Source organism: Dromaius novaehollandiae, chromosome 5 (assembly GCF_036370855.1).
Source record: "Dromaius novaehollandiae isolate bDroNov1 chromosome 5, bDroNov1.hap1, whole genome shotgun sequence".
Taxonomy (NCBI): domain Eukaryota; kingdom Metazoa; phylum Chordata; class Aves; order Casuariiformes; family Dromaiidae; genus Dromaius; species Dromaius novaehollandiae.
In genome coordinates, this window is record NC_088102.1 from 17,995,399 (window position 1) to 18,016,412 (window position 21,014).

General features: G+C 42.7%; 1 protein-coding gene across 1 annotated transcript; it reads left to right on the plus strand.

Annotated features, from left to right (window-relative positions):
* The first annotated feature begins 655 nt into the window (after positions 1–655).
* Positions 656–11,281, plus strand: LOC112995104 (alpha-1-antitrypsin-like). Its single transcript, XM_026119864.2, has 5 exons — positions 656–710; positions 5,402–6,066; positions 7,075–7,345; positions 9,707–9,854; positions 11,036–11,281. Exons 2-5 carry the CDS (start codon positions 5,421–5,423, stop codon positions 11,225–11,227), a joined length of 1,257 nt encoding a protein of 418 aa, XP_025975649.1. The 5' UTR covers positions 656–710; positions 5,402–5,420; the 3' UTR covers positions 11,228–11,281.
* Positions 11,282–21,014: the final 9,733 nt, after the last annotated feature.

The following is a 21,014-nucleotide window of genomic DNA, read 5'->3' on the forward strand; positions in this document are numbered from 1 at the left end:
TCTGCACTGCAATCATTTTTGAGTCCAAACACAGTAGACTCTGCCGTCTTGTCACCTTTTCTATAGCAACCTTCAGTCACTACAAACACCAGTAATACCATTTTAATTTTCTGTTTACTAGTGATGTCCCCAGCTATTTGCCATTATTGATGGCAATGTAGATAATTGAAAAATAATGGATATTTTAAAATATTTCAAATAGGCCAAATAAAAGCTATTCAAAATCTGGTATTGAGGAATCAAGATATCTCTGCAAAATACTAAGAAGACATCCGGCTGCAGTATGCATCCAGCTCAGTCTTTTCCCTAGGCTCTTGTCTAGCATTATGTTTGTGTTTGATTTTATTCATTTCAGTAGTCCTACTCTACCTAGTCAGGCTGTTAACATAAGTTAACAATGCATGCAAAGTATTTGCTAAAGTGCAGGGCTAGATTCCCACCAGGAGATTTTGCAGAAACGGTGGAGGATTCTTACAGCTCTTGCAAGCAAAGGCAGGGTTAGGCCATGCACATACAGCAAAATTCAGGTGCCTCCCCCCAAAAATTGTCATCACTGTTTACTCCGCACCATTTCTGAAGTAATGACATTTGGCTGCCCTGGTTAATGTTTTCTAGAGGACGCTTTGCTTTCATAATGCTATTTAACAGTATAAATAAGAGGGAGCTGCTGGGTAGTCAGGGTGAAGACAGCAGGATCCTTGGAAGCTGTTGTAAGTAGTGATTTTTTTGTTTCCTATAGAGACTTGAAAAACGTATCCTTTTGATGCATGGAATTGATTTCACGTCTTTTCTAGAGCTGTATCTTATATTGAAATCTGTCTTAGCAATTGTTCCAGGAATAAACAGGCTTGTTTGGCCACCTGGGTATAAAGGACATTGCCACCACAATTTAGGCATGGAGTTGCCTGTACGTTAGGTGGCTGGCAGGGAAATTAAAAATCTAGTGGCCAGAATGAGGTGTCTAGTTCCCTTGCAGGGAAACAACATGATGTCTGAAGCTCCCAAATCCTACACACCTAAAGGTGAGCCTTTCTCGGATGTACCTCCTGGCTGTCTCTGCTACAGAAGATCAGCTGTGCTCCATTCAGACCCAGAGGACGGGTGCTTGGAGCTCTTTTTTGATACACTGATGATTCGTTTTAAGTAATCCTGCTGATTTTTATATTCAAGGCCTACAGGAAAGATATTTGCTTAGGGAATGGGGGATGTGAGATCCACTGTTGGAGGGTGCACTGCCCAGGTGAGCGCTTCACACACCAAGCTGTCTTGCAGAAGACAGATGATACTGGAAACAGCTCTGATTTTAGCCCTGTTTCCTAAGGAAACAGAGTTATGCAACCCTACCACCTGTGTGCTTTGCCAGTGTCTGTCTGTCATGCACCCTCTTCCCTTCTACCAAGGTGTTTTGGACTTACTGACTACATTCAAGCAAATTTGGCAAAGGGCTCAATGTTTCATAGAAACTAACTTCCTAGAAGTTCCACACAGTTTGACAGAAGAGCTTCCTCCATGCAGGGAAAAACAATTCACCCATATAGTCATATAAACTTCTAGAGGACACTGTAAACTTGGCTTCCATGTTTCTGCTGCGCAAGGAATTACTTTTAACGAAACAGTCATGGCTGTCAGGTTCTTTATTGAACCCAGAGCCCTTGGCTTGTGCTTACCATCTTCTCAGGGGACTCAGGCACAGAGACATCAAAACTCTGACTCATGGGAGAAGTAGAGAAGTAACTGTCTAGCTAATCAGACTGGAAAAGCCCCTGAGCGTGTCCAGGCACGTAAAATGAATCACCTAGATTGTTTTCAGGCCAGCCAGGAAAACACAGGTGCATTTGTGGTGCTCCTCCAAGCAGGCAGTCCTGACTTTCTGCATTACTTTCTCAAACACAGATGTAGTGATTCAAGTCTTTCTTTTCTTACTTTTTGTTTGTTTAGGGTTTTTTTTTGTTTTAGGTTTTTTTTTTTTTTTTTTTTTTTTTGGAATATGGCCATGAGTAGCTATGATTAGTTGAGCAAACACCGCTGGTGGCAGTGGGGCCATGTCTTGATGTGCCCTGTGTGCTCACAGAGTGCAGCTTTCACGAAAAAGACCTCTTCAGTTTGCATCGTTTGGACACAATCGAGAGGGAAGCAGCACCCTCTGGTGAGCACACGTACAGACTTGCAGACAGCCTTTCTCTTTCATGCCTGCATATGTTTTTGAGCACGGCAGTTTCCATGTTATCTAATATGAGTTAAAGGTAAGGACCCCTTAAAGGAATATGGCATATATATTTGCCTCCTAGGATACTCTACAGGCTGAAAATTTTCTTCAGAAGTGTCTCCCCAAATCACAGAGATAAAAGTCAGCCCTAAAGTGGACAACTTAGCTATAGCCACAAAGAAACAATTTCTGTCAGTCAGAAAACTTAGTCCAGCCCACTTCCTGGTCATCTGGTGGAATTATTTTAAGGCAAATCCAGCTAATCCCAGTTTTCTCTGTTTTCTTTCTAGAATATACTGTCAGAAATAAGCACTGCCATTCTGGGTTGTGTGATAGGGAAGATGTAATAAATTCAGCAAATGTTATCACCAGATCCATTACATATAAATTGCTTGAAGTGTAACTATCCTCCAAGTCTTGGCATGTTCTTGCCATTGTCTGGTTTGATTGAAAGCTCTTCATGAAAGCAACCATTTCTTGAAAATTACAAACATATTGTCATTGCATAACATAGACAAAGAAAGCAAATAAGGCAGAGAGCTGAACTGGCTTCCTTTCAGGCTATTCAGCACGTCAGTGTAGAGTTAAAATTCAAGAGCACTTTGCTTCTACTCCTGTGTTTATGGGTAATCTGACAGATTGCCTCTTAGCAAAATGTTCTTATGGAGGTGGTATGAGTAAAGGTCTTAAGATAGGAAGCTATCTTCAAAATTAGTCTCTTCAGACAAGGAATTGCTTAAGCACTTTTTAGCACAGTCCTCTGCTGTTTACTTTTTAATAAATTGTTAGCAAGCATGCTTGGTGGGAAAATCCCTTAGTAATGAAGACCATAGGAGAATCTGGACCTTGTGCTTCATACTGAAGTGGTGTCTATTGTTGATTTATCACTGGCTGATCTTCTATTAACCTAACAGTGATAGTAATATCAAGTAAAGCAGTAAATATCAAGTTTAAAGCAACAGCTCCCTGTCTTACTCTAGTTTCAAGGATACAAATTCCACTGTAACTTATAATAAACTTTATGGTTCAAGGAGAAGCCTAAAAGAGTGACCCGCCTGTATCTTCAAGACTTAAACAACAAAAAAGATCTCTAGAAACAGCAGCTGCTGAGTCTTTCATAATCTCAGGATTTTTAAATCAACTATTATCAAGATTTTTGTGAGGGTTGACTCATGAGTCTTGAATGTTAGTGATTTGCCAACAGTGAGTAACAGATGGATGATTCAGATTCAGATTGTATTTAATTATCTGTGAATTCAGAGCTATAATAAAATGAAATTAATTCCGTGAAAGTACATAAATCAACTACAAAATGCAAACATGTCATAACTACATAGAGCAAAAATACAAAGATAATAAAAAAAAACTCCAGAAAAACTGTAACCAATATTTTAGCAAAGTTCTTACTGCAAAACCATGCCTTACTCATTAGTTATAATTTTGAAGCCAGGTCAGTTAAATTTCATGTCTACTCTGCATTCCAAATAAATAGAAATTGGCACTTTTATATGTAATAGAAAATTCCATCTATATGCTGTGTTTTGTTATAAGCATAAAATGTGATGAGATAGGGAACAGGTGGTGACTTCTGTTTAAAATGAAATATTTCTTTCTTCAGTATTCATGTTTTTCTTAATAAATTATGACTACAGCTGAGTAAATAGTTCACAGTGAACAATTTATCCAGAGGCAGCTTCTGAATCGGCCTGGTGGATATGTGGAAATAGATTAAGCTTAGCTCTGATGCTTTTGTTTGGGAGCTGATTTCTTTTCAAAGTCTGACTAATACATTGGCTCACTGATAGCTGGTTTTAAATATTCAGAACTAGAGCTCTTATGTTGAGTTACAAGTGGCTAGATATATTGAGAAATATAATTTCAATGTCAGAATCAGAGGAGGAGGTAAAATTATAATTTGAAACTACTATGCACAGAAACTGAAAATGTAGTTACCAAGAACACTAGCAGTTCTTGCACTTGTCAATAACACTGCAACCAAAATGTGAGTAGGCCTGCCTTTTAGAAATACTTACGTCAGTTATGTAAATGTTTGAATATTTGACTATAGCTCGGAAATATTTTGTTATTCTTATGCAGGTCCAGTTGTAGCTGGATATTCAAATACTAATACAAACTTCTCCCTCTGATGTTATGGAAAAAGCAGGACCATGGTTGAAGTTCTTCCTGATGACAGTCTTTCAAGTTGAATATTGCCAGAACAGAAAGATACTATTGGTTTTATATAGCCCTTCTTGTATAATTTTTAGCAAATGTGGATCGTTATCTCCCAAAACACTTTGCAAATCTCTCACCATTTGTATGCCCCAGGTTCTTCTTCAGCAATGAGGCCCACAGGGACATTCACATCCACATTACATTTCCAAGCTCCCTGCATAAAAGCTAATACAGTGTCTGCTCTGCAAAGGAATGCAGATACCACAGCCAAAAGCAATAGGTTAGGGTAGGCGTATTGTCCTTTGACTAGTAGAGCATCTGATTAAAAATAAGACCCTGTTTTTGTTATTGGCATCAACTCCTTTAGCATCATTCAAAATGAACCTGTTCCAGTGGTTTGATTTGTCTACTAGGCGAGCACATTATTCAAGGTTCTTAGTGTTACATCGCTTGTTTTCAGAAAGAGTACCTGTTCCTTAGAGACATAGGGCTTTATATTTTGCTTGTTACTAAAAAGCAGCCAAACCACTTGGCCTCCCTTGAAATAGAGTGCCTTGTCCGTCTGACCAAAAGCTTATTTAAGAGCTCATCCACAAATTAAGTTTGGATGTAGCTAGTGATTGCTGCCTACCTGCATGACTTTCCTCTCTTTCCCTTTACTCTCAAACAGGCAGACTTCTATGATCTAACAGAATCCCATCTAACAAATGGTGTGTTTTCCAACAGGACGTCCTCCCTGTTCTCTGGCCTGCTGAGGATTCTGTGTATTCAGCTATTCTATGCCGAATTTTGCCTGGCAGTCAGGCTCCCAAGTAGATGTTCAGTGTGAGGCTGGCAGAGAGAGCTGGGGGAGACTTGCTGGGAGGCCTGGGGAAGTACAAAACCACCTGGCAAGATCTGGGGAATGGGGAAATGAGCACAAGTGAAACTTTTGCAAAATCTCTTGTTCAGTGGGAATGAGAAAATATGTATTGCAAGTTGATTTGTTTACCTTAGTAATAGATTCTCTCTTTTTTCCAGAGCACTGTAATTCAAGAAGATGAAGACCACATTTTACATGTGTTTGCTACTGGTTGGGCTTCACGCTACTGCCCGTAGTGAGCTCCCTCCCAACCACGATGGACATGATCCAAACGAATCCAAGCACCACGCACATCATGCAGGTGAAGTGATGGCTTGCCTCAAACTAGTGCCAAACAATGCTGACTTTGCATTTCAATTTTTTAAAGAGGTTACACTGGAGACACCTAATAAGAACATTTTCTTCTCTCCTGTAAGCATCTCCACTGCCTTTGCAATGCTGGCCTTTGGTGCTAGATCGACCACTCAGACTCAGATCCTGGAAGGACTCGCCTTTAACCTTACAGAGATGCATGAGAAAGAGATACACGAAGGCTTCCACCATCTCATCCACATGCTGAGCCATCCTGAGAGTGAGGTCCAGCTCGACATGGGGAATGCCATGTTTCTAACAGAGAAGCTGAAACCACTAAAAAAGTTTTTAGATGATGCCAAAGCTCTGTATCAAATGGATGCTTTTACTGCTGACTTCAACAATCCTGCAGAGGCTGAGAAGCAAATCAATGATTATATAGAGAGGAGAACACATGGGAAAATTACTAGTTTGGTCAAGGACATAGATCCACAGACCGTAATGCTTCTGGCAAGCTTCATTTTCTTTAAAGGTAATTCAAGTCATCCAGTGTTCTTGTTCACATTATTCATCCTATCAAATGATTTAATCTATCATCTTCCTCATTTGGAAGTTACTCTGAGGAGAATTTCAAATGCTCTTCGTTGGGGCAGAAAAAACAATGTCCAGCTTTCCACTCTTGACATGCCAGAGCAGCAAATTGCCACGGGGCAGGAGAGCAGGCAGGGACTCTCTCATTCCCAGAAGGCAACCAGGGAGCAGACTTTGCTGCTGCTCGGAGATGCATCCTCCCGTGCAGCCTCAGCTTGCTTTTTAGGGTTTAGCCAAAACTCTGGTTGCTCCACGTTCTTTTAATTTTCAGCAAAGGCACTGAGACAAATGAATGACCTAATCCTTTTAATGTCTGTCTTTAAAGGAGTGCATGATTGAATGGATTGAATGGTCTAATTTACTGTATCCCACATATTCCTTTTTTTTTCTATTGAAGTCCTTGAAATGTATACACACTACCATATCTATATGCAGAAGATAGTAGTGATGGGCAGGGAAGTGTGTTTTAAGGAACAAAGTGGAAGCACTGAATTTTTGATGTGGATTAGGTGTGCTGTTAACACTAACACAGTAGAACTCAGATAGGAGATCCTAGGTTAATTTTATCCTCAGATTAAGACTTACCATTAAAATCAATAGAAATCAGGCATATACATTATATGAGTGCACAGTTGATGTCAGGTAAGCCCTCAAATGACTTAAAAACAGGCCACTTAGATCACCTGAATAATGGTAAGAAGTACAAAGAAAATGCCTAATTTTTTCATTACTGACATCTGAAAAATAAAGTGAAATTGGCATCTAACACATTCTTTTGATCAGATAAAGGATTCGTGCCTTACTGTGACACACATTTTAATAAAGTAAGTAAGTTTGAGAGTTCTGATTTTAACAAATGAAGGAATAGGTAAATGTTACTTGTTATATAAAACTCCATTTATGATGGGATGGGACATGGGATGTTCAGTTGCATTCTTTTCTCTATCAGGCAAGTGGGAAAAGCCTTTTAAGCCAGAGCTCACTGAAGAGAGAGAGTTCTTTGTGGATGAGGAAACAACTGTGAAAGTCCCTATGATGCACCAAACGGGCATATTTGACTTCTATTTTGATGAGAAGCTGCCTTGCACTGTAGTACGGCTTCATTACAATGGGAGTGCTACAGCATTTCTAGTTCTGCCAGAAAAGGAAAAAATGAAACATCTAGAGCAAACTCTGGTCAAGGAAACTGTCCGTGAATGGTCAGAAAATCTCCTCCAGAGGTAATCTTCTGCCAACCTGCTGCAGTGGCTCCTAGATTTATAGTCTCTTTTCTTTTTTTTTTCTTTTTTTTTTTTTTTGGAATGCAAACACTACAAAATCACCTGGATTCTGGGAACAGAGTGGGTTATTTTTGGCTTTTGCACCCTAGCTGTAAAAATCTTGTGACTGGCTGGTATTTGACTATTCTGTTGTTGATGCAAAAGTTGGAGTGACTTCTGGCTGCCTGTGCCAGAGCAGAGACCTGATGGGCTCTCGGGAGCACAGAGTAGCAAACTTGTATTGGGGTTTCTAAAATAGTCCATTGACTGAGTGGGAAGGTGGCAATTTTAAAGTAAATCTCCAGTACTGAGGTTTTAGCTGTGTTTTACCTCACATTTGTCACTGACACACCATTACTCAGACATATATCTAAACCTAAAAAAAGGTAACTTAAACAGTTTGTAGTAATGCACATGTATGTAATATGTCATAACCAAATAGCTTCTTTTCAGGGACAGCAGTACACAGCAGTTATTAGGACAGGCTAGTGATTAATTGTGGGTTTCCAGATTTTCTGGCACTTTGTTTTTGAAACCATAAAGGTCTAATGAGGTTCTGATAATTCTTACCATTGACACTAACATCAGCTAACGCATTTTATGACCTTGCTTGTCTGGGAGGGAGGAGATCTTAGCACCAGTAGACAAATAATGTCAAGTCAATATGTGCACAATTTACCAAGCTCTTCCCTGATTCACAGTAATAAGTCTGTGCAGTTTGCACCCATGATTCTTGACACATCATTATAGAAATGACACTACAGATAATAAAGGCATACTATGTAGCAAATTAGATAGGACCTAAGAATGTGATACCTCAAATATCAAAAATAAAAACATGCAATTCTCAGCCGCAAAATCAGGAAAATCTTCATCTAAGTTAATCTTTGGTGCAAGTTCCATTAAGAACAACATAGAAATAAGACCTCTATGTGAAAGACTGTGAGAACAAAACGGCAATTTCAATTCTAGTATTATGGTGATACCAATGTTAATAAACTTAGTCCTGTTATCTTCTAGTGCACTGGGCAGCATTGCATAAAAGCTGCAGCAGCAGGTTTGGATCCTGTCCACTCTCTGCTCAGCCCAAATTATCTCAGGGAGAGACAGCAGAAGACTTGAGTTACCTAAAGGGTAATTACTACAACAGGGGACTATTAGGCCCCTAGGATCCCCAGACAGTGCACAAAGAGATATGCAAACAGCATACTCAGATCAAGCAGCCTATATATAGGCAGGAGATGGTGAAAATACCATGAGCAGCAACTCAGAAGATGCAGTTTGATCTCAGGAGCTGGGCAAAACAGATCCTTCAGCCCAGGGTTACTCCAAGCACTGGTGTGGGTGAAGGAGGTCATGCAGTATTTGATAAAGTGCAGGACAGGGAAATCAAGGCCCTTCCTACAGAGACAGCTTGTCTCCACCTCAGGGGCTTGTCTCCACCAGGGCTAAAGCAAGGCCTGGGCAAAGGTGGAGGAGTGCAGCAGCACCTGCAGAGAGAGAGCCAGGGCAACAGCAAGGAGGGAAGGGAGCCGGCATTTCTGCTCCATCTGCTGCTCACTGCCAAAGGCAGACTTGATCATGGCCAGTCAGTGGGAGAAAGATGACTGGAGGAAAAATTAGGAGAATATAAACAACTGACTACACCAAGGTGCAAACAGCACTTACCACCCCAGCAGATCCCTTTCTCTGCCCTTTTGCCACCAGTTCGCTCTGCCCCCCTGCACCCTCACACCCTGCCATCCCTGCACACAGACACCACAGCACATCTCAGAGACCTGTGGGGAGGATCACGCTGCCCAGGGCAACTCTGGGGGGTGGTGCAGAAACCCGTCATGCCCTGGGAGCAGCAGACTGCCTCCACAGGGTGACCAAAGTTGCAGGTGGTGGGGACAGACCCATGTGGGGCAATGACAGGGCCGTGCCAGAACTAAAGCTTTGCTTTGAAGTGCTTATGTTTGTTCCATTTTTCCCCCAAGCAGAGCCTGTCTGTACCCCATTTCTGGTCCCCTCTTCCTTGAAAGGTCTGGGCTGTTGCCTCTCTGCCTTATCTTTCTGTGTTTGCACAACAGGGCTCATGTTATTGCCCTCTGCAGAGTGCTCCAAGATTTACTAAAGAAAATGCCAGATAAATATTGGTATTATTATGAATAATAATGTCTGTATCTCTATGAGAAGCACTAGCAATTGGATTATGTTTACTGTACATTCAGGACTATCCTGGGGTTTAACAGTCAAAAGAATTAAACAGCTTTCCCACTATCATTTACCTTGATGAAAGACCTTTCTTACCGCTGTATGTGCTTCTTTTCTTTCAAACAGGACGATAAGCCTGTACTTGCCCAAATTTTCTATCTCCGGAAGCTATGAGATAAAGAACACCCTTAACAAGATGGGAATTACTGATGTGTTCACTGACCGGGCAGATCTGTCTGGCATCACCGGAGCCCCAGAGCTGAAAGTTTCCAAAGTAAGTCTGCATTCGCAAGCCCTCTCCTGTCCTCTCACGAACATGCAGCATAAACCCATCCATGACAGGTGTTCAGAAACACCAGGCAAAAATAGTTTCTGGCTTCATGGACTGCCTGCTGCTGGGGGCCAGGTTCACCCTGGTGCAAGTCTGTGAATTTATACCTGAGAGGAATCCAGCCCTCAGTGAGTGTGGAGTTCAGATTAGTTTGCTGCACATCTTTTTTTCCAAAAGTGCTACCAGCTGAAGTCTTGCGGGGTATATCTGAAAAATGAGAGGGAAAGCAACCTACCTGTTCATCAGGAGAAGCAGCTAATGTTATTGGGAAGGCCATAGTGCCCATCCTCTCACCCCAGAGATTTAATTTTGGCAGTGCACAGCTGGCTTCCCATGTGGAAGACCCTGTGCCACCAGGAGCGCTGGGGGTGGCAGCCAGGGTGCCCCAAGACCCACATGTTTCTGGCTCCTGAGGGCAGGCTGGTGAGCACAGCACCCTGGCAAGCCAGAGGAGTGCAGCGGGCCAGGCGCAGGGACTGCCAGCACCTCCCACGCCCCAGAGCAAATAGGAGGAAGTGGTGAGAGGAGCAGCAAGTAGAAAAGGGAGAATCTCGAGATTAGAGGATGAAATCTGGATAAAGAGGCTCTTCTTCTTTTCTTAACCTGTTTCTGGAATTCAGTAGAGTATCATTTTTAGTGGCAGCTTATCAGTATTTGCCGAAATCATCTCTTTACTTCCTCTTCAGGTGACTCCTTTCCTCAGATGCAACAAGGCAAATAAAGGCATTAACTCAATGCAAAATGCATGCTGTTCTTCTCCACTTATTTGTCTCAGACAGCATGACTAGCCCTCAGATACTACAAAAGTATTTTGCCACCCTTCAGTGCAGGGTAGATTTCACTGATGATCTCTTACAAGCAGAGCTTCTGTCCTCCATCGAAACTCTGGGACAGAGGACAAACATGTGGAACGTTTTTGCTGAGGAGATTTGCGTAGATCCATCTTGGTTTTCCTTTGAGGCAGCCACAACTACAACAACAAAGCTCACTTCTCTGTCCACTGCCCCTACCCACTCCTCCGCAGTCGATCCTTTAAAGCAGGGCTACTTTAAAAGCAATCTGGTTCATCTCTCAGCTGCCTATTCTGGGTCCAGAACTACTGTGGGTATTTTCTTTCTTCCTAGGTTATTCATAAGACTGCGCTGGATGTTGACGAGAGAGGTACTGAGGCGGCAGCAGCAACTGCTGCTGAAATAATGACCATTTCTCTTCCTCCAACTATTGAATTCAACCATCCCTTCTTCATGCTGATTTTTGATAGAGCTACAAACAGTACACTCTTCATAGCAAAAATAGTTAACCCCACTGAACATTAGCTGAAGTTATGTATGAATTCTGATTGTTATTTCTGATTAAAGAAAATGTGAAACTGCCTGATGTGAATTATTTCTGTTTGTACCAGTTTAGTGTAAAGTTCTTCTTTACCAAACTTCTTCATTCCATGCTGTTATCAAAAATTGTTGGTAGTGACCATGACACCAGCTTAAGAGGACACAAAGAAAATCGAATCTGCTCCTCAACCCGAAGAGTTGCAAGCAGATATTGCCAATTAGACATCCTTAGATAGCCTCTGTGAGTAGCTGACTTATCACACATGCATCCATCAGTGGTCAGAAGGAGAATGTAGCTGGATGGGCTGGTGAAGTATTATGGATGGCAGTTATACAAGACCTGAACTGCTGTGGGCTGAAATTCGTGGAAAACAAGTAATGAGGATCTAGCAAACTGTAGGTGTTTCAAGTGCCATCCTTTTACAGTCACCGAGGGTTAATAGGGAGCACCCAGAAAGCCAAGTTGCCTCACCAGCGCATGGTGGCAGGCACTGAGTTGGAGTTTCGGGCAGCGCAAGGGCTGGCTGGTGACTGCTTCCAACAGACCTGCCTTGGCAGCAGTACCATTGCCCTTTCTTCCTCGCAGCTATGTTTTTTTGGAAATAGATGAAATAGTGTCACAACACCCATCCCAGCAGGAATCTCAGAGGGAACAGTAAATGGCTTGGGAGGCTCACACAGCCTCAGTCCTTGTGTGCCGTCTGTGAAGAGCGACTGCGATTTCATCAGTCTTGTGCATGTGTAAGAGAGAGCAAAGTACTGTCTCCCCTTTCACAGGCCAAAGCAAAACAATGAATTGGTCTCAAAGCCACCTTTCTACTCTATCTTCCTTGTAAAAAACTCATGTTAACTCTCACACGCGCTGGTTGACAGCATTTTTTTGACTAAACACACATAATCTCTGGATAGATACGTGTATGAACAACTCTGGGATTCCTGCCATCGACACTTATAAGAGATGCACATGTGCTACATCATCTTCCTGGCTCCTTCCTGCACTTGCTTCCATCTGTTTGGATGGCTCTGTGGCACAGATCTCTAACATGCATGCAGCCATAATTCATAAGGCAACCTATCTGACAGCACAGCTTTCTTGTCTTCCTGAAAGTCAACAGCACAGTGCAGCACTGATATACGGTCAATCTCTTAGCCATTATCACTCCTACTGTTAACTGTTGCTGGAGAACTGGCTTTCAGAAAAACGACAGTAAAAACTAGTGATGAGAGAGGTCAGTGAGGTGAGATCCTCAGCTATGTATTTCTTGAATTCCCTGGAGTAACACCAATTTGCACCTGTTGCAAAACTGATCTATTTGATTTTAGTGGAGTGGCTCTAGCTTTATATCAAGATATGTGGTAGAAACAGAGGTCCCAGATGCACAGTTATCTGTGGCAGCGACAAGAGTAAATATTGCTACCTCCCTTGTAAACCATTTTGGAGTAGATCAAGACATATATATATAAATACTGCATAATAGGAGGAAGATGGTGCCCATGTGGGCACCATTTCTGGGAGAGATTTGAAGATCAAGAGACTCCCTCATATCAGTTAAATCAGCTTTTACAGAACAGAAAGCCATATTTTTGGGAGGAAACTCCTTTCTTTCATGCCCTCAGTATCCTCATGCTCTCATAAACATATGAACCATTCAAAAGCAGGATGTAGGAATTCCAGTTTTTCTCAAGTATTGCTGGAGAATGATCCCACAGTGCTGTCTGATGGAAATACAGGGGAGAACTGGAGCTCCACATCATGTTCTCTCACTGGTGAGTCCATCAGCTAATCCCTTGTGCTGTATCTCCTATATGATCTCTGCACACATCAGAAAAAGGTTGGAGGGGTTGCAGGGACAGCAGGAGATATGATATCTCTGCACTGGCCATAGGAAGACAGAGCAACGGCAATGAAGGGTGTCTGCCATCCCCACAGGGGATTTCCTGCCAATGTCAAGATCAGCATTCAGGAGCCATCTGCCAGACTCGCTTCATCAGGCAACAGCTCCTGGTTTATTGACATCTTGCCATGATTTTCCACTGCAGAATTTGCCAGAGACAGTGCTGAAACAGAGGCAGGCACCACACTTAGCACAAAAGAGCAACAGACAGTTTGCTCCCTGCCTACATCCATGCTGTGCTGTGCTATTTGTTATGTGGCCCATTCTCATCTCTCTCCTCCGCATCCCCCAAGTCCTACTCTTCTAGCCCTGCTCTCATTGCAGCAAGGAAAACCAAATAGATTTTCCTTATTAAGCTTGCTCTTTGCATTTCCTCTCTGCACCAGATCTTTTTCACAGCTTCCCACTCTCCCTCCTGCAAGCAAATATTTTATCCCTCCCACCTGCTCGGCACTGTTCATGCGGGAGAGGACGCTGCCAGCTCAGCTGTAGCACCGTCTTGTCCTCCTCCCTGTGCCAGGTGCACTCACCCAGCAAGACAGACAGACAGACAGACAGATAGATAGATAGATAGAGGCTACAGAGCCACGCTGCCTCCTGCAGATTGTCACTTGGGCACCCATGGCATGGAGATGCTGGGCATAAAGGTAGGGCTTCAGGCTATGTTCTTTACTGAGCTGTTGCAATTTGGTGCAATGAGCAATGCATGGGTGTGAACGAGCCAAAGTGATGCATCTTGGGAGTGATGAAGGACCAGGCTGATTAGGCACAGACACAGCTGACACAGTTATGGCCTGTGGGGATGGGACTCACAACTGTGCTTGTGGCAATCCAAGCTTTTGGCAAAAAGGAAGAGAGAAAGCATGGGCACCTGGCAAGACAGAAGGCCCCATTTCATTCCCTGCTCCAGTGGCCATGACATCTGTCGTACCCCAGCAGGTAGCCAGTCCTGAGACAGCAACATCCCTCCTGAGCACATGCCCTGGAAAGAGGCATTTTGGATACAGTTTGCTCTACTCTTGCATTTGTCCAAGGCTGTACCTTTACTTTCCACCCCACTGTCCTTCAACACACCTACAAAGAGGAGTCAAGAGAGAAATCCCCACATTTACACTTCAGGCAGGTGAAATCTGGTAGTTCTTGTTCAGTCAGCATGCAGAGGAGAAGGAGATGGGTCAGCATAGGCATTAACTCAGCAAAGACAGCGTTGCTATTGCTTGTAACATGCTACCTGCTTAAGCTTGTTAGCTTATTAAGCTAACAACACAGGCCTCAGGTCTCAGTACTTGTCAGGTTTTGCTTGGACTTGTCTTGACCTGCCTGGGGCTTTGTTTTAGCTTGTTTAGCTGTAACAGTAATTATCCAACAATCAAGTGACTACTACCTAATTTATTTAAATTTTACTTTAGCTTTATACAAGTGTATGGTATAACACATATATTGTTATATATGTGTATTTCTGTGACTAATAGGTATTAATAAAGAGTAGTTATTCTACATAGAATGAACTATCTAAGGTTCTAGAATAAAATATAAAGAAGCAAATGCATGGTGAGATGATAGCAGAGGACTTGGAAGTAGAGGCACGGGATGATACTGGAGGTCTCAGGACTGTAAACAACTCAGCAGTTCCCAGTCACCAAAGGAATGTAGTCTTGGGAGCTGGATAAAACCAGTTTTGGGGATAACTAAGTGAACAGAGATGAAATATCCATCATATGTAAAACACACCATAGACAGTAAATTCAGATGTAATGTGGATCTGCAAACTAATGAAAAAAAAAAGCAAGGTGTAGAGCATGTTAGAAAAAGGCATAAAAATGATCCAAGCAGACCCCGGAGCAAAGAGGTTGAAACCATCAACACCATACTCTTCCTGGCAAAGGACTGATGACTTTCCATACCTCCCCTGCCCTCCAGACTGAAACCTTTGACCTGAGGACCCAGCAGGGCAGTGGAAGGGTGAGCGTAACACCAGAGAAAAGGGTGCATACTAGAAAGGGTGTTTATATTAATTTTAACTGTACATAATTTGAACTATAAGTCTTGGTATTGAAAGCAGATTAATAATAATTCTTAGACAAGACAATGTTAAGATTCTAAATATACTAATGGTAAATTTTCATCTTTGTATACAAGGCACATCTTTTTCCCCATAACATGGTTTTGAGTCTAAGAAATTGGTGGGAATTCAAGCAACCTACTCCATTACTTGGAGGCAACAAATGGGAAACATCAGCAAGCTAGTCCCCAACATGCCTGAGTATAGCCAAAGGGCAGAGCAGCTCTATGGCTTTCTTGTTCTCTATATGCAGTATGAAAATACACCTTACACACGGTAATTTCTGAAATGAACAGATTTGGAGCAGGAACACTGCCAGAGCCTTGGCCTTGCAAGAAGAGAGAGTGCTGACAGAAAACACAATGAGATTCACAGATGTGAACCAAACATGACTAAAATCTCTCTTTCTCTCAATCATCCATAATTACCCCAGGATGGTTAGAAATTTAGAGATACCGAGCAAGGTCCCAAGACTGCAGAAAATTGGAGCTTTCAGCACAAAGACACCCAAAGACACCAGCACCCACTAACCCACAATTGTCTGTGATCTTCCACATGTTTTAATGAAACCTTTTCTAATTCCAGCAGCTCCCTCAGTTACATGAAGTCAGAAGGGCATAAATACCACAGTGAAGTACCAGTGACCGCAAACTTGCCCAGCTGGTCTCTCTGGCAAAAGGGAAAGGTAGTGCACGAAGTAGCCCAAGGCACCCTGGGGCTGTGGTGCTGAAATTCTTCTTTTGGCAGTAAACAGGAGGAGATAGGCACCCATGGACTGATAGGGGATGAAAGGGAAAGTGCTGGAGGGAGTTGAGCAAAGAGACATCCCTGGCTGGCAGCCAAGTGTCCATTGCCCTAGGAGGACCTGTCTTCTTGGTAAGCTGGCTGCAGGATTTCCAGCTCTTCCCTGCAGGCTGTCCAGAACTGAGGGGAAAATCAGCATGGGGTCAGTCACATCACGGAGGGGTGAGACTGGGATGGCCATGGGGAGGAGAACCCCCCATTACCACAGCTCCCTACCCAGGTGCAAGGCAACATGAGCCAGGAATGAGGCAGCCACCTTCCAGAGCCAGGGAAGGGGAGAGGACCAAAATAGCATTTGCACCCTGAGACCTTCCAGTTGACAAGCTGAGAGACTTCTCTCCATTTTGTGAAGGTGGTCAGAGAAAACCTGTCCAAATGACAGTATTTTGAACTACTTCTTCAGTCTAGAAGCTGAGGAAAGCTGTATAAAAGGCTTCTTATGACTTCTTTTTCTTTGCCTTCTTATCTTATCTAATACACTGATACTGTTATTCAGTCACTAGGTATTTAGCAACTTGACCAAAAACACTTATTTTACTTTGCTGAATAGTCATAAGAAATAAGATTTCATCATTGTTTATTCTGTTTTATCTTTGGTAAGTGAGCCAGTCAGTGACAAATCAGTGCAATGTATCAGCATGTCACTGTTCACTGAAGTGGGAAGATATCTCACCAGGAGTAGACGAAATCACAGCTGAAGACTCTAGTAGATTGTTTTCTTCATGGTTACATGGAAAAAATATTTTAAAGTGAATATTTCAAACATTAAATGACTACAGCTACACAGAATGATCTGTGACAAAACCTCTGTGTGCTCATTCACATGTATCAAAGTTAACACACTCAAGTCCAGCTTCTAACTAGAACTGAAGCCAAAAAAAATACCATGTTCACCAACTAAGTTTAAAAGGCCATGTTTAGACACTGATAGCAAAGAGCATTTCTAAGGACAGGTTGTTGTAGGCTAGGTGTGAATGTGGCTGTGTGAGTTACTAGTTCCAGGAGTGCAACATGAGATTTTTGGTTGAGTTTGTGAGTGTTCTTCAGGCAATAGGAAAATATGGATTTGAAGTACTTTTTTTCAGCTTGATCTATTTATATCTATTATTTTCTATCCATGAGTTCACTATTTTTTTTTTTTTTTTACACAGAGAATGAATAAAGAAGCTATTTGCCTGCTAAATGACATAGCTGAGAGATATTCAGACTGTCCAGCATGTTGAGATAGTTGGCCTCAAAGCAGGAGAGATAACTGTTTAACTAATGTAACATGCTTGGCCACAGGTAAAAGTCTAATGTGACTTAATATTTACATACCAGCTTAAGCTTTGACCAAAGCTTTAGCGATTTTCTTCTAGAAGAATTTATGTTTCCTATATTCCTTAACTATATCCTCAGTGGATATAGTAGTAGAGAAGGATATACTTCTGGAGCCTGAGTCATACTGAACAGTAAGGGTGATCCTGTCCCAAGCTAGCTCATAGCCATCAGTCAGAAAAACCTGGCTGACTCAGCAGCCTTTCCTAATAAGCAGATCTTGTGCATAGTCTTCATCATGAAGAATTTATCTAGTCACAGGAGAAAAACTTCCTAATGATTCCAGGTTTTAGTGAAATACAAATGTCAGGTTCAAGAAACACAGGGCATGTTTAACCGGGCAGCTAGAGAAGTGCTCCGCCTCCCCGGTTAGTGTGGGGAGAGTGAGTGGCTGTGCTCAGCCTGCTCTGTCCCCAGTAACCCGGGACTGGCGTGGCTGCGCATGGGCCTCCTTGGGTCGAGAAACCATAGGGGTGTCCCTACAATGAAGACTGGGAATAAACAAGAGCTCTGGTGGATGCAGCCTTGGGTCTGTGGCTCACAACCTCGGCCAACTAAGCAGGGTGCCACCAGGCCGTGATGTACGAGCCCCGGTGACCGCACCACCGTGCCCGTGCCAGCCTTCCCCGAGTAGCACAGATGCAGATAGCAGAGGAAAGGAGAGACTCCCATGAAGCTGGAAGTACTAAGTCAGGAGTAAACGTGTTTGGTGCCACCCTCGGAGTCATGATTGCCCCTGCAGGAGAAGTGTCGACTTTCAAACATCCCCTTTAACCTGATTTGAGCAAAAGCAGATATTTAGGATACGTGACAACCAGAAGCACCAAATCATTGCAGAATTAAAACCAGACGCTTCAAGAGAGCCAGTGCATTTTGTCTCAGCTTAATTTTCTGCCTATCATACGTATCAAATTAAAACCCATGCCTCTTACAGGGCATTTGTCAACAATTGCTCTTTAAAGTGCTTCAAGAAGAGGCCAGTCCTAGTCCCCATGTAGATAGGAAGTGACAGGGCCAAAGCCATACAGCAGGGTAGCACAAAATCTGGACATTTTTTAGATCACTGTCATCATATTCTCCCAGTGGTTTATAACAGAGACCTGTCCCCAGCACAGATGAATCTCTGACTAGATTATAGGAGAAACAGTGGGCATTAGCAGCTGGCTCCCTCCTGGCTGCATCTGCCCACAGCTGAGCAGAGCTTGTGTAGCTTGTCATGCCAACAAGCTCTCGTGGAGTAAAGTGTGCTCCACCAAGGGATACTTTCTTCTCGCTCCCTTCCCCACTTTGCTCTCGGGGGGTTGCAGTTTACCAGCACTTGCTGCCTGCACAAACCCTGGCCAACAGATGAAGGGACAGAGTCCGGGTCCTGTCAGCTCCACAGCCATTTGCTCCAGATGGGCTGAAACCTCTGCCCTGCCCAGGCTTTGGAAGGGTTTCCTCTGTACCAAGGTGTGCACTGGGAAGGCCCTTAACTGGGCTGCTGTGTTTGTAAGAGGAGGAGCATAATGGAGGTTAGGGTCAATAACACTGTACTTTAAACTCATTCATGTTTACCACACATGGTCTTCAAGAGCATTCAGGGTCTGTGTTTTACAGCTGGAATAACTGAGGCAGAGATGGCTATTCTGGGCACCTGCTGTGGTGCTTACACTCCAGAGAACAACAAAAGATTCGGATCATCTGTTCTCCAGCCTGCCTGCCCTAAGCAGTGAATTTATGCTGTCTCCCAGGAGGGCCTTGGTTATACAGGAAAATAGGATTTAGCAGCCTTGGTTCATTCGCTACAGCCTTGCTGAATTGTTCTCCTGAAATACAGCACCACAGCTTGCACATTGGATGCAGCTGGAGGGATCTGCTCCAAGGCCACATGGCCTGTCAGAGATGAGCAGGCTGCAGCTCCCATTCCAGCTGCTGAGCTCCCTAACTAGCCTTATTTCCAAATGGAAGTCTGTAACACCTTCCCTCATCACCGAATCTCTACCATTATTTTTATTTAGGCACCAATCAATGGTGATTGTCTCTCTTGCATTAAACTCTTTGCTTTCAGGTCTGATTTTAATGTCTCTTAAAAGTTCTCATCCAAAGTTGTCCTTGCATTTAGTTATGTTCAGTGCCCTTGTATCTCTTTCCTGCAGATGTACTCTACAGATGTAGTCTCACACAACTACACACACTCAGCTTGGTTGCGTGTTTTGCAGTTACAAAAATATTAGTTATTGCAAGTAAACAAATTTACTGTATAGGAAATTGTGGCTAAGACACCTTCAATGCATGGTGGAGATCATTCTATAAGAAAATGCTTTGTTAGCTTGTATCTTTTTTTTTTCAGCCTTCCAGGATAAATTTAAGATAACCCTAATGTTTGCTTTGCAGCTAGTATGCTGACCTTGCATATCTCTCCCACCCCCATGCTCTCTTTTTTGATTTGAAACTGAGAGATAAAACTCCTTTGCACAGCTTATTTTTCTTTTCAGCAGAACTGAAAATGAGAAGACACATTTATACTTCGTGAGTGCTTAGGACCGAATTTCCAGCCAGGCTGCAACTTTTGTTTTTGCAACCTCATCTGTTCAAGCTTGTTTGCCTGCAGGATTTCAGTATGACACTGCAGACTGGCCTTGACACCTGCATCTATCACGTCTGCTTGAATCAGATGTGCTGTTGCCAACATAAGCTGCAGCACGTGCATAACTAATTACTAAATTGGTCCTTGCCTGAGCAAATACAGTTATCCCCACAGCCTGCTCAGCAGAGGAATGCAGTTATGTCATTATACAGCTGCTTCATACGGAGATGGTATACACCAGTTCCTCTGAGCAGCACAAGCTGTACTGTTACAAGCACAGCTGTACTGGTATAATTGCTCCTACACAGGGTCTCTTGCTGGCTCGGCTCTCTCTCAGTGAGAAGTGGAAACCCATAACACCAGAGCTGGTCTGGGCACAACTAGGATGAGAGCTGATCTGGTAAGTCAGGTAAGTATGAGCATCACACAAACAAGAGCAGGGGACAATATGTCTGCCCCTGCAGTGCTAGCTTGCAGGGGGAGCTGTGAATTTTTGCATGGCTTCACAAGTTAAAAGTTTGGTAAAAAATACAGGATCAGTTGCAGTAATTTGCAAAAATGCTTATCTTTGATGAATAAATCCACCTTTATATTACAATTGTATGTACAGAAGAACAATGTTCTGCTATGAGCTAAAGGATTATTTTAAAGCAATATAGTCCTAGAATGAAAATTTTCTGTACAGAAATTTTATTCCAATGTAAAACATTCTTTTTCATTTGTCACTTGGCAAAGAGTTTAAGGTCAACCAAAAAGTCACTCTTATGCTAGAGTAAAAGTCCACACAAAGATTTAGGGTAGAAAAATTTTTCCATCATAGTTCTACTGGATTGTTTCCTCATGTAGACAGCCCTATGCCAGTTAAATTATACTGACACAATGATAAAACATATCCATATTGAAAAGACTTAAGTTAATTTTCCTCTTTTTATAATTGCAATGGTCTGTATTTTGCAGGTTTGTTTCTTCAGAGAGGAAAAATGTCAGTTCTGTCTTTTAATGTTCTCCTTTAGTGCTTCTGATGTGTCTGCCAGAGGACTTCCACCTTCTGCAGCCCACCATGTTACGCATTACCCAGGAAGAATAATTTTATTAGGTATGTAATAGCAGGAGTTTGAACATTTA

What these genes read in the sequence shown, in the direction of transcription:
- LOC112995104 (XM_026119864.2), top strand. Translation starts at nt 5,421, where the DNA reads ATGAAGACCACATTTTACATGTGTTTGCTACTGGTTGGGCTTCACGCT. An exon ending in AAGCTTCATTTTCTTTAAAG is followed by an intron (nt 6,067 to 7,074) that starts GTAATTCAAGTC and finishes TTTCTCTATCAG; the next exon opens with GCAAGTGGGAAAAGCCTTTT. An exon ending in TCAGAAAATCTCCTCCAGAG is followed by an intron (nt 7,346 to 9,706) that starts GTAATCTTCTGC and finishes TCTTTCAAACAG; the next exon opens with GACGATAAGCCTGTACTTGC.